This window comes from Trachypithecus francoisi, unplaced genomic scaffold (assembly GCF_009764315.1).
Source record: "Trachypithecus francoisi isolate TF-2019V2 unplaced genomic scaffold, Tfra_2.0 Lachesis_group14, whole genome shotgun sequence".
NCBI lineage: Eukaryota > Metazoa > Chordata > Mammalia > Primates > Cercopithecidae > Trachypithecus > Trachypithecus francoisi.
Window position 1 is genome coordinate 43,992,365 of NW_022681459.1, and position 12,521 is coordinate 44,004,885.

The following is a 12,521-nucleotide window of genomic DNA, read 5'->3' on the forward strand; positions in this document are numbered from 1 at the left end:
GGTTTCTACCATTGCACCCATTTCTTCCCTTTCTTGTAACATGGGTTCTGTATCAGATGATTTCACTAATGGGGACGTAAAACCAGTGGCAGAGAAATCTAGGTACCGGGATGGGGAGAGGAGTCCCAGAGAAAGGGTGGGAGAAACAGCAGGGGGACAGGGAACTTTTGTGAGTTCCTAAACTGGGCACCACCACACCACAAAATACAGCCAATGCATAGGCTTTGTTTGTTCCACACAATTTTATTTAGGAAATTTCTGCATAAAGGCAGAAGTTCTGGGATTGACTGTTCTATATTCTGCATGGTATCCATTGTCTGGGGTTGAGTGTTGGGGACCCACTTGGGACCTCATTTAAGCTCAGTTTATCACTGCCCCCCCTTTTTTTGGAGTAGACTTCATTTTTCCCTCCTCCTGGAGCTGGCCTGGATAGATACAAATGAAGCTAAGGACAGAAGTTCAAGTAGCTGCTTACGGACCCCACAGCTCTAGGACAGCCTGAAACCAGGGGGAAAAGAAGAATATTTGGGGCCAGAGAGGAGTGGTCCCAAGTCCCCACACAGTGAAAAAGTCAGTGGCTCCTCCAGGTCCTCACTGCTGCTTCCCATGTCTTCCAGGTCATTCCTGCACGGGACAGTCCACCATGGCCTCAGACCACCAGACCCAGGCAGGCAAACCACAGTCCCTCAACCCCAAGGTGGGTACCTCTCGGAGGAGGGGACATGCAATGCTCCTCTCCCAGACTTAGTTGCCCTTCTGTAAAATGGGCTTGGCATCTTTCTTCACAGGTATCCCCTCTCCACCCCTGCCCCTCTCTGGGACTCAGTCTCCCCTACCTACACACTTGGGGCTGATTCTGAGAGTCCCTCCCCAGCCCATAGCTGGCATGCTGGGATTCCCAGTACCAGCCTCCAGCTTTGGAGACTTCAGTTTCCCTTATCTGTTTTCCCACACCCTACTGTCCACAGGGCTCCCTGAAACTGGAGTAGACCCTCATTCTCAGTCAGAGATGGGATTAGTAGATGGAAGGTGGGTGTGAGTCCTGGCTCTGCACCTGCTGTGTGACCCGGGCCAATTATTTGATCCCTCTGAGCCTCAGTTCCATCTCTGTAAAAGGAGGAGTCAGATTTATTGCATAGGGAAGTTGTGAGAGCCAAAGAAACCAGGCTCAACCTAACACCCAGCCTGGGGTGTGCAACCACCTAACACCATCAAATAATCCCTTCTTTGATTTCTCATCCACCTGCCCACCCAAGGGCAGCAGGATCTTATCACAATGTCAGAGACTTGTCACACCCAGCCTGCCCTCAAACCTCTATCGAGGAGCACCCACCTGGCTGCCCTCCTGTGCCTCTCTGCTTTGGTAGCTCCAGGCACAGGTTCCCTTCAGGAATGGCCCCTTGGTCTGACTCGGTGCCTCCTGGGCCAGGCAAGCCTGAGCAGATGCAGCCCCTCACCTGTTCACCCCGATCTGTCCCTTATGGGGCTTACTTTCCAGAAGAAGGACAGACAATAAATAAATGAATATATGATTTCCAGTAGTGAGAAGTGCTACAAATAAATGTGAACTAGGGGAAGGGGCTCCTGAGAGTCGCAATGGTTGTGGTAGCTCAGGTGTTCCAGGAGGGCCTCTCTGAGGAGGTGACTTTGAGCACACACCTGGGTCAAGTGAGGAAGCGGCTATGTAAAAATTGGGGGTGCCTTTGTGAGGCCGAGACAGGAGGATTGCTTGAGCCAAAAAGTTTGAGGCCAGCCTGGGCAACATAGTGAGATCCCATCTCCACAGAAAAATTTAAAATGTGGGTGAGGGTTGATGACAGCATCCAGACAAAAGGAACATCAGTCACAAAGACTCCAAGGTGGGAATGAGCTGGGTGAGTTTGGAAAAAAGCAAGAAGCACTGTCCACTAGACCTATGATGTGAGCCACATAGGTAATGCAAAATTTTCTAGTAGCCACATCACTACAAGTAAAAAGAAACAGGTGAAATTAATTTTCATATTATATTTTATGAAACCCAATATATCCAAAAGATGAGCATGTTAATGTATAATCAATATAAGAATTATTAGGCAGATATTTTACATTATTTTTTCTATTCTGAATTTTCAACATATGATGTGTATTTTACACTCAGAGCACAGTATAAGTAATAGTATGGACTAATTATGCGTGCTCAGTAGCCATATGTTACTAATGGCTGCTGTGTGGGACAGTGCAGTTTTAAAGGATTAGACAATTTGTAAAATGTTGCCCTCCACTCTATTGATTTAATAATAACAATGCTAGTGAGCTCCTGGGTCCTCTGAGCTTCTGGGCTTTCAAATGCATGGAGAAACTACCCTTCCTCACCTGCCTACCCCTATTCAGGTGGGCACCCCAGGCCTGCTCCCTCAGAAACTGCGTTTGATCAAGATCCCAGTGTTACGTGCACAGGTTAGAGTCCGCAAAGTGCTGCTTCAATTTCAGCTGCATCAGACAAGCCTGCGCTTCAGTTTCAGCTCTTCCACTTATTCACGTGGGATCTGCAGCATGTCTTTTAATTAACGTAACTTTGTCTCCCACAAGCAGCACAAATACTATGTGCTAACCGCCCGCAAGCTCTTGTCTCCCAGGCCAGGGTAATAATAAACTAGCCCCGAACTTCCACATTCTTGATTCCCCATTTTACAGATGAGAGAACTGAGGCCCAGAGTATTGAATTGCTTTTTAGGTTTGGACAACTGGATGTAACAGGACACAATGGAGCCCTTGTCTCCTGACCCTATCTCTAGCCAAGTCAGTGACAGTAAAGGGCTGGGTCACTGATTGTAAAGGCTGGATTGAGCCCATGGAATTCACCTCTAAGCCCTGTGGGGCACCCCTTTTCCTTTCTTTGTGTGGCTAATTCCAGGCCTGGGAGTCAGGGCTATGTTTATCCAGCCTGTGCTGACCATGTTGATTCTGTAGCTTCCCCCACTGGGAGTGTGCTGACCTGAGCCCATCTTTTCATCCAGGGGCAGTTTGCTGGGGAAATGTGGCTGGAAAAGCTCTGCCTCCAAAATTCTCACTGGAACCATGAAAGGTGGCAGCTAGCCTCAAGGTTAATTTGGATGTGGGAGATGCTGGGTGGGTCTCTTCACTTTGCAGAGCTTCAGTTTCCCTGATGGGGATCTCGTGAGCCCCCTTCCTTGGGCTGATAATACCAGGTGAGGCAAGGGGAGTGAAGTCCTCTGAAGAAGTATTTCAAGGGGGAGCTCATAGGGACACCTGGGAATGCTGTGGAGGCTTGGAGAAAGGGCCCAGGTGTGTGTAGTTTTATGGGCGAAATGGAGGTAAGGGGTGTATATGAAGATACTAGTGCAGCTCTAATGGGAGGAGGAGAAGCTCAAACGCGTGGTCTAGCACGTCAGTACTCCTAATTTGGTCCATAAGCCAGTGGCACCAGCATCACCTGGGAGATGATTGGAAATGCAGAATCCGGGGCTGCACCCCAGACCTGTTCCCTCAGAAACTGCACTTATCCAGATCCCAGGTGCTACATGCACATGTTAGGGTTCGCAAAGTGTTGCTTCCATTTCAGCTGCATCAGACAAGCCTGGGCTCCAATTTCAGCTCTGCCACTTATTGGAATCTGTACCATATCTCTTAATTAACATAATTATGTCTCCCACAAGCAAATATGGTGTGCAAATTATGCTCCCCTGAATCCTTCTAACAAACAATATCACAAGGCAGTTTCTGTCTTTGTTTCTTTTTCTTTTTAAAAAAATTGGAAGTGGGGTCTTGCCATCTTGCCCAGGCTGGTCTGGAATTCCTGGGCTCAAGCAATCCTCCCACCTCAGCCTCCCAAAATGCTGGGATTACAGGTGTGAGCCACCACACCCGGCCTGGGTTCTGTCTTTATTTCCCATTTTACAGATGGGGAGACTGACACTTAGAGAGGACAAATGCAGGCTCAAGGTCCCATAGCTGCTTATAGCCAGAGCCAGGGCTGTTTGATTTTTATGTTTGATTTGTCACTCTGGAAGTGAACCCTTCAGCATCCTTTGGGTTCTCTGAGCTCCCTCCCCATGTCTATCAGCCAACTATCACTCCTCTTCATCATGATGAGGGTCTGAGTCTCGCTTCCTGTTGCAGATCATCATCTTTGAGCAGGAAAACTTTCAAGGCCACTCGCATGAGCTCAATGGGCCCTGCCCCAACCTGAAGGAGACTGGCGTGGAGAAGGCAGGCTCTGTCCTAGTGCAGGCTGGACCGTAAGTACCTGGGTGGCCTCTCCTGGTCAGGGACTTTGGGTGAGGTGATCAGGTTGTGGACTGGGGGAATCTACCCTTGCTGTTCTCCTATCTGCAATCTGGGGACCAAGTTTTGGGGACTGGCAGTGTATGGAGATAATTCATGCTTTGCAGTCAGATAGAGCTGGGTTCAAATCCAGGCTCCACCACTTCTGAGCTGTGTGGTGTTGGACCAGGACCTTCCCCCTCTGAGCCTCAGTTTCCTCCTCTGTAGGATAAGGATGACCATGTGCTCTGGGGATGAAGGGAAAGGGTCATGTAGAAAGCCTGATACAGAGGTCAAGGCAGGAAGATGGACATAGTGACTCACGAAGCTTTTAGAACTGCCAATCTCTGGTTCCAGGAGTGTCCTCAATCCTGGGAGGTTTAAGGCTGGATGTCCCAGCTCTGCATCCCCTCCTCCCTTCCCAAATCCTGACAATACTGGGTCTTTACAGATTTTTTGGCACACTTGGGGGCCAGGTCTGTATCCAAGAGAGAAGGGGAGCTGAATGGTTGACTCAGCTTATGTCATGTAGCTGAGCATAGTCCTATGTGAGCTTGCAGAGTGTCTGGGACACAAACCACAGTTTCTCTCATTACTCCTTCTCTGTCAAAGCCTCAGGATGTAGAAATGTCCACTGGTGGCCAGTAAGTCAGATATGGCTGGAGATCCTACGGTGAGCCATACCACACACCTCAAGGTTCTCAGGGAATTCTGCAGAGTTCCACGGCCCTACATGGGTCAGAACCTGAGGATGTGCAGAACATAGCTAAAGCAGTGGCTATGCCAAGCCTTGGTCATCTGACATGCTCAGGGAATCTGTTGCATCCAAGAGAATCCCTTTCTGGATAACTGAGATTTGACTGTTTAAGCATCGCATCTGATTTTCAGCTGCCTTTTCAAATATTTTGATGAAAAAAAATTTCCCAAAGAGATTTTACACTCTTGTGCTTTCTTTTTTTAAAAATATGACATTTAATATTTTTATTAACTATCATTTATTGTTTAAAACTAAGAAGATATGGTTTAAGGCAAAAAACCATATGACTTCTGTTCACTACTCAGAAGTAACCATTATTAAGGTTTTGGTATGAATTTAGATTTCCTTCTCTCTCTCTCTCTCTGTCTCTCTCTCTCTCTCTCTGTGTGTGTGTGTATGTGTATAATCAAATCAAACTTGTATCATACTAAACATGGTGTTTTATTACTCACTTTGGAAACTTTACAAGGTAGCATGAACTCTCTTCATGTCATTAAATAGCATTTTATGTTGGTGCTTTTCAAAGTCGTTTGAGGAAAATTCACATCAGATTGACAGAAGGGAGATGCTTTAAAATGGAGATTCTCGGGCCCCACTTCAGTCCCACTAAATCAAACTTAGCTCTGGAGCCTGGAATCTGCATTTAACAAGCTTACCTGGTGATAGTTACACCAGTTACATTTGATAACCCACATCCTATGTCATTACTTACCATGGCTTTGTAACAGTCCATGATTGAATATGCCATATCCAGGCCCTGATTGTAGGATGTTTTAGTTTTTCAGTTACTGGATATTATAAACAATGCCACAATGAACATCCTTATTCAGATATCTGTGATCCCTTGACAACTGTTTTTGTTTGTTTGGTTTGTTTTGTTGAAATGGAGTTGTAGCTCTTGTCACCCAGGCTGGAATTCAATGGCACGATTTCAAGTCACTGCAACCTCTGCCTCCCTGGTTCAAGCAATTCTCCTGCCTCAGACTACCGAGTAACTGGGATTACAAACATGCAACACCGTGCCTAGCTAATTTTTTGTATTTTTAGTAGAGACAGAGTTTCACCATATTGGCCAGGCTGGTCTCGAGCTCCTGACCTTAGGTGATCCGCTCAGGTGATCCGCCTGCCTTGGCCTCCCAAAGTGCTGAGATTACAAGCATGAGCCATGGCGCCCAGCCCCTTGACAACTGTTTTCTAAGGACCCACTGCCTAAAGTAGAATTGCTGGCTCAAGACTACTCTTCCAAAAGAGGATAATAAACATGATCTCCTCTTTCATTAATAACTTAGATTATTCCTCTGAACAGCCATTATTGCACATGCTGAAATGTTTGCCTCTGCACTGGTTGGCCCCAGAATGCTAATCATTTTGAGATTTGTGTTTTTTTTCTCCTATTTTTTTGCCTTCCTCTATTAGCCATGCCCGACCTGAAGGCCATCCCTCACTCTTTAGTGTACTATTTTTCTTCTAATGTGGATCTACAAAAACAGAGTTTGGGCAGAGTCTAACAACAGGGACAAGAGAAGAAACAGATCCAAAGAGAGGGGTTTGCGTACAACAGAGGGGGTCTGGGGTCAGTTCTCAGTGGTGAAGGCTGACTGTGTATCTCTCTCCCCAGCTCCATTTGCAGCCGTGTCATAGCTTGAAATCTGTCACAGTGGGAGCATTTACACCATGGAAATTGGCAAACACTGCAAATCAAGAGTGTTAATTTTTGTTTTGCTTTTTTGAGAGTTGGCTTTTTTTTTTTTTTTTTTTTTTGAGACGGAGTCTCGCTCTGTCGCCCAGGCTGGAGTGCAGTGGCCAGATCTCGGCTCACTGCAAGCTCCGCCTCCCGGGTTTATGCCATTCTCCTGCCTCAGCCTCCCGAGTAGCTGGGACTACAGGCGCCCGCCACCTCGCCTGGCTAGTTTTTTGTATTTTTTAAGTAGAGACGGGGTTTCACCGTGTTCGCCAGGATGGTCTCGATCTCCTGACCTCGTGATCCACCCATCTCGGCCTCCCAAAGTGCTGGGATTACAGGCTTGAGCCACCGCACCCGGCCTAGAGTTGGCTATTAACTTACCAGTATACTATTGGCTTTAGTGCATGGCATCTATATATTGGTATTTGTTGCGGGCCGTTATTTAGACTGCCTTCTTATTTCTTAACTGTGTTCCAGGTAGTTAAAGGCAGCATAGCACTGAGTTCTGGATAACTGAGGGGACTGTGCACTTGGATTTGCTGTGCTAAGGTTCGGGTGGGGCTACTACATCTTGCCGGGTTGGGCAAGAGTGAACCCCAGGGGTCAACATGAGTAGCCAGGATCCTGCCATAGGAAGCTTGGAGTGGAACTGACCTGCCCCCTTTCTGTCTGTCTCCATGGCAGCTGGGTGGGCTATGAACAGGCCAACTGCAAGGGTGAGCAGTTTGTGTTTGAGAAGGGCGAGTACCCCCGCTGGGACTCGTGGACCAGCAGCCGGAGGACGGACTCCCTCAGCTCCCTGAGGCCCATCAAAGTGGTGAGCCCCCTGCCATCATTCTATTTCCTCTCTCTGCCCATCATCCTACTTTCTGTCTCTGCCACCTTGGAGCCGGAGGTCCTGAGACCAGGAAGGAGCCTGCCCCTCTAGCATTGTGCCCCTTCTGATTGGTGAGGAACCTCCTCACTGGGTGACCTTGCAAAAGTCATTTTACTTCCCTAAGCCTCAGTTTCTTCATCTGTAAAATGGGCATATTGGTATCTACTGTCTTGAGATTCCAATGTGCTTATTAGCTTGAGGGTTGTCACGCTGCACAACTCCAGGGGGCACCAATCACAAGACTATGAAATGGTCCAGAGGGCACTATACACATTCTATTTTACGTGGTTGGTGCCCCCCACCCCGCAGGGTTGGGCAACTGTCATCACAGAGTCATTGCTCAGTAACCGGTAGCCATCAGAAATACAAGAAATTCTGAGTTCAGGACTGGAGGAGAAGGTGGTTTAGCTCTTCTTCAAGACTCGTGCCAGTGTGAGTTCTCAGTGCTTCTGAGATCCTGATTCTTACTAGTGTGTGAGTGTGTAAACTGTCAGGGAGGGGACAGGGCCCATCACTGCTCAGTTACACTCCCAAACCCTCCAAGCCCAGTCTAGCTCCTCCCAGGACCTACTGGAAGGTTGGAGAACACTGGACTTCACACCCCACAGACCCAGGTTCCCATGTTGGCTGTGCTGCTCCCAGCTCTGTGACCTTGAGCACGTCATTTGACCTCTCTGTGCCTCATTTTTCTCATCTGCCAAATGGCATAAAAGGATTTTATGTCTAAGGGATAAGGGTTTTCTTATCTAAAAATCTTATCTTAAACTGAAAATGTTTAAAGGATTAGATAACTAAGGAAAATGTTATAGGAACAGGAGGATGGGAAGAGATGCAGAAATGAAGAAAAATCAAAATATCTCAGGTGCCTATTAGAGGCACAATTAGCCTGTGCATGTGTGTGTGTGCCTGCCTGTGTGTGCACGTGTGTGTGCCTGTGTGGGTGTGCACGTGTGTGTGCATGTGCGTGTGCGCATGTGTGGGTGTGCATGTGTGTGTGCCTGTGTGTGTGCACCTGTGTGTGCATGTGTGAATGTGCACTTGTGAGTGGGTGGTAGATCGTAGCTGCCATTTATAAAAGAGAAACCTGAGGCACAGGAGGAAAAAATGACATTTCAGAATCAAATATTGCCCAAAGTGTTGCAGAGTGTCTGTTACATGAAAATGACCCAGCAGAAACTTAACAAATGGCTGTGATCCAACAGCAGTTGTCATAGACACGTGGTAGGTGCACTGGGCAGACAGTGATGTGTGGGACATGAGGATCCCAACTCTGGGGCATGCGCATGGGGTGGGAAGGCCAACCCTGGGCCCCGTCACCCATACTCACTTCCCCACATCCTCTGCCAACAGGACAGCCAAGAGCACAAGATCATCCTCTATGAAAACCCGAACTTCACCGGGAAGAAGATGGAAATCATAGATGACGACGTACCCAGCTTCCACGCCCATGGCTACCAGGAGAAGGTGTCATCTGTGCGGGTGCAGAGTGGCACGTAAGTGCATTGCCAGCCCTGGCTCACCCTGCCCCAGGAACTGAGACTCCGGGGTCCTAAGTCCTGCCCTGCTTTGTATACACTGGTCATCTTGCACACATCAGTGTACTCTGCTGACCTCTGGCTTCCCACTGGAAAGTAAATGGGAATTCTCTGCCCACAGGTGGCTTACAGCCCCTGAATTTCTCCCTAGAGCTGCCTTTGGGGAAATGGCCTTTGGAGTGGAGAAACCTTGGCCTTTACCTCAGCCCCAGTGAGCAAGACATGTATGTCAGAGAGGCAAGTTGAGGCAGAGGTAGGATTAGGTTGAGGCAGGAGGGGAAGGAACGAGTTGAGTAGTCTGAAAGCTGTGAGAAGCAGGAGGACCAGCCCATGCTGCCTTTGACCGCATGTGTCCCTAAGTTTGGGAACAGGAGGTGTCATTTCCCTCTGAATGGAAGTTCCTGGGCACGTCGACCCTGGCCATCAGCAATGAGGGATTTCTCATGGTAAAAAATTTGGATTCCATGGGGGTCCACAGATGAGCTTTGGGCAGCGGTGTGTCAGAAATAGCTTATATCATTTTTTTTTTTTTTTAATTGAGATGGGGTCTTGCACTGTCACCTGGGCTGGAATGCAGTGGAACAATCTCAGCTCACTGCAGCCTCTGCCTCCCAGGTTCCAGCAATTCTCCTGTCTCAACCTCCCAAATAGCTGGGATTACAGGTGCTCACTACCAAGCTCAGCTAATGTTTTGCATTTTTAGTAGAGACGGGGTTTCGCTGTGTTGGCCAGGTTAGTCTCAAACTCCTGACCTCATGATATGCCTGCCTCGGCCTCCCAAAGTGCTGGGATTACAGGCGTGAGCCACTGCGCCCAGCCTGGAACCGACTCTTACATTTTCAGAATTTGTGTGAACTGGTTGACTAATCATTGGTAGCTTGAAATCAGCCACAGTGGGTGCATTTACAGCATAGAAATCAGCAAGTGCTATGAATTAAGGCTCTTTCCCCCCAACAGAACCAGTTTAGCCAAACATACTGGCTTCTTGGGGTTTGTCAAACTCCTAAAGTGGTGTGCAAAGTTCTGTGCTCCTGTTCCCCTTCATTCCCTCTTTCCCTTCATTCATTCATTGATTCATTCATTCATCAGTGCTGTCATATGCCAGGCATTGTGTTAGGTGCCCAGGGTGAAGGAGATTAAAGAGATCTGGCTTCTGCCCTGTGTAGCCAACAGTCTAGAAGGGGCAACTGTTAATAATTTAAGAATCCACATGCGTCTAAGCTACTTCCTTGAAGAAAAGATTCTTGAGCTGAGATCTCAAGGAACAGTAGGAATTGTGGGGGTAAAGAGGCCAAGGAAGAGCGTCCCAGACAATGAGAGCAGCATGTGCAAAGGCCCTGTGGTGCATGTGGGGGGAGCCTGGTAGGTCTGAGAAACTCTACAAAGGTCACTGGCTGGAATGCAGAGATGTGAGAGCATAAGAATGTGAAGTAGAGCTGGAGGTGTCCAAAGAGACTGGCCAGGCAGGTCCTTGCAGCCAGGCCTGTGTGCCATTTTCTGGAGAGAAGACCAGCACTTTCATTAAGTAGCCCCTGGAACCTCTTTCATCAGAAGGCCCCTGGAACCTCCCCCAGCTCTTCTTTGACCTCCAGCTGGGCTTGGAGGTGGGATAGGAGTGGATGGAGATGGTTCAAAGGCCTGGCTTATTCTAAACTTCAGTGAGCTTAAGATACCACCCCCTTGCTCTGACCCCAGTATCAGGCCTTCAGTCAAAATTTGCTTCAGGAGGCAGTGAGCTCCCTGTCAAGAGAAGGAAGAAAGCAGAGGCTCAGTGCTGGAAGGGTGGGGTGGAAAGGGTGTCCTGCTTACCCCTGGGAAGTGGCAATGGTTGGGAGGCTTCACCCTTCCTAGTGGCTTATGGATGCTCTCCCCTCGCCTCTCTTGTTTCTCTTCCTGTTTCCCCGCTTCACCCTCCCCTCACCTCTGGTCCTGCAGGTGGGTTGGCTACCAGTACCCCGGCTACCGCGGGCTGCAGTACCTGCTGGAGAAGGGAGACTACAAGGACAGCAGCGACTTTGGGGCCCCTCACCCCCAGGTGCAGTCTGTGCGCCGCATCCGCGACATGCAGTGGCACCAACGTGGCGCCTTCCACCCCTCCAACTAGTACCCTCCCCACCATGCCTCCTTCCCAGGACCCAGACCTGCTGCCCAGGAACCCTCCAGACCAACCAGAGAGTGAATAAAGTGTGACTTGCAACTTGTCTGCTGTTGGTCTTTGATCCCCCTAGTAGCTGGGGTGTGTGTGTGTGTGTGGTGTGTGTGTGTGTGTGTGAGAGAGAGAGAGACAGCGAGAGAGAAATGAGAATCAGCATATATCTAGGCTAGGAGTAGGGCAACAGGACCCTTATTGAATCTTATGGTTCTGCAGCTGCTTAGCTGTGTGACTTTGGACACAGTGCCCAACCTCTCTGAGCCTTTGTTTCTTCATCTGACTTGAAATTCCCTTGCCTCTGAGTGGCTGGCTTGGTTAGCTCCTGAGCCCCCTGTTACATGCTGGTTGCTGAGCACAGTCATTCTCAGGGGCATGTGATGGGTGCCCCAGCCCTTAAAAACGTGTTCACTGCCCGCCATTCTCACATTCTCACATTATCCCCTTGAGTCTGGGAGTCTTTTTTGATTTGCAAGAGAAGCCAAGAACCCTGAAACCCCCACTCCAGCCCAGGGAGAGGTCAGAATGCCCTGTTTGTGAGTGTGTTCATTCATTCATCATATGGCTGCGGGCAACTGTTAGTAATTTAAGAATCTACACAACATCTAAGCTACTTCAATGAGGAAGAGACTACTGAGCTGTGAGGATCTTGGCTGTAGCCAGGCTCAAGGTGATGCAATGATCTGGGAATGAAGGCTGGGTTTATACTGCTGTTCTGGGGCATTGGCCAGGGACAGAGGCTCAGACAAGTCCTTTTGCCTTCAGAGCTTTGATGCTTCTACTGAGGAAGATGGGAGAGAAACAGTACCTTCCTAATGGGATTGCGACAAGGCTGAAATGAGATGCTGCAGGCCTTCTGTCTTTAGACTCAGTTTTTGTTGGTTAATATGCAGTGCAAATACCTGCTTCCTGGGTGCAGCCTCTTGCCACTTTGTTTTTGGTATCTCTTGATGCCATTTTAAATTTTAATGTAGTCAAACAGCATTATTTTCTTTAAGGGTTTATGCCTTTCATATCTCCTTGAAGAAATTCTTCTTTCTTTTTTTTCCCCCAAGACAGAGTCTTGCTCTGTTGCCCAGGCTGCAGTGCAGTGGTACAATCTTGGCTCACTGCAACCTCCACCTCCCGGGTTCAGCAGTTCTGCTTCAGCCTCCTGAGTAGCTGGATTACAGGCATGCACCACCATGCCCGCCTAAATTTTCTATTTTTAGTAGGGGTTTCACCATGTTGGCCAGGATGGTCTTGAACCCCTGAAC

At 48.5% G+C, this 12,521-nt stretch overlaps 1 protein-coding gene across 1 annotated transcript; it reads left to right on the top strand.

Annotated features, from left to right (window-relative positions):
* Positions 1-643: 643 nt before the first annotated feature.
* LOC117096097 (beta-crystallin B2) lies at positions 644-11,317 on the top strand. Its single transcript, XM_033233048.1, has 5 exons — positions 644-697; positions 4,120-4,238; positions 7,389-7,521; positions 8,932-9,074; positions 11,052-11,317. Exons 1-5 carry the CDS (start codon positions 644-646, stop codon positions 11,218-11,220), a joined length of 618 nt encoding a protein of 205 aa, XP_033088939.1. The 3' UTR covers positions 11,221-11,317.
* The last annotated feature ends 1,204 nt before the right edge of the window (positions 11,318-12,521 follow it).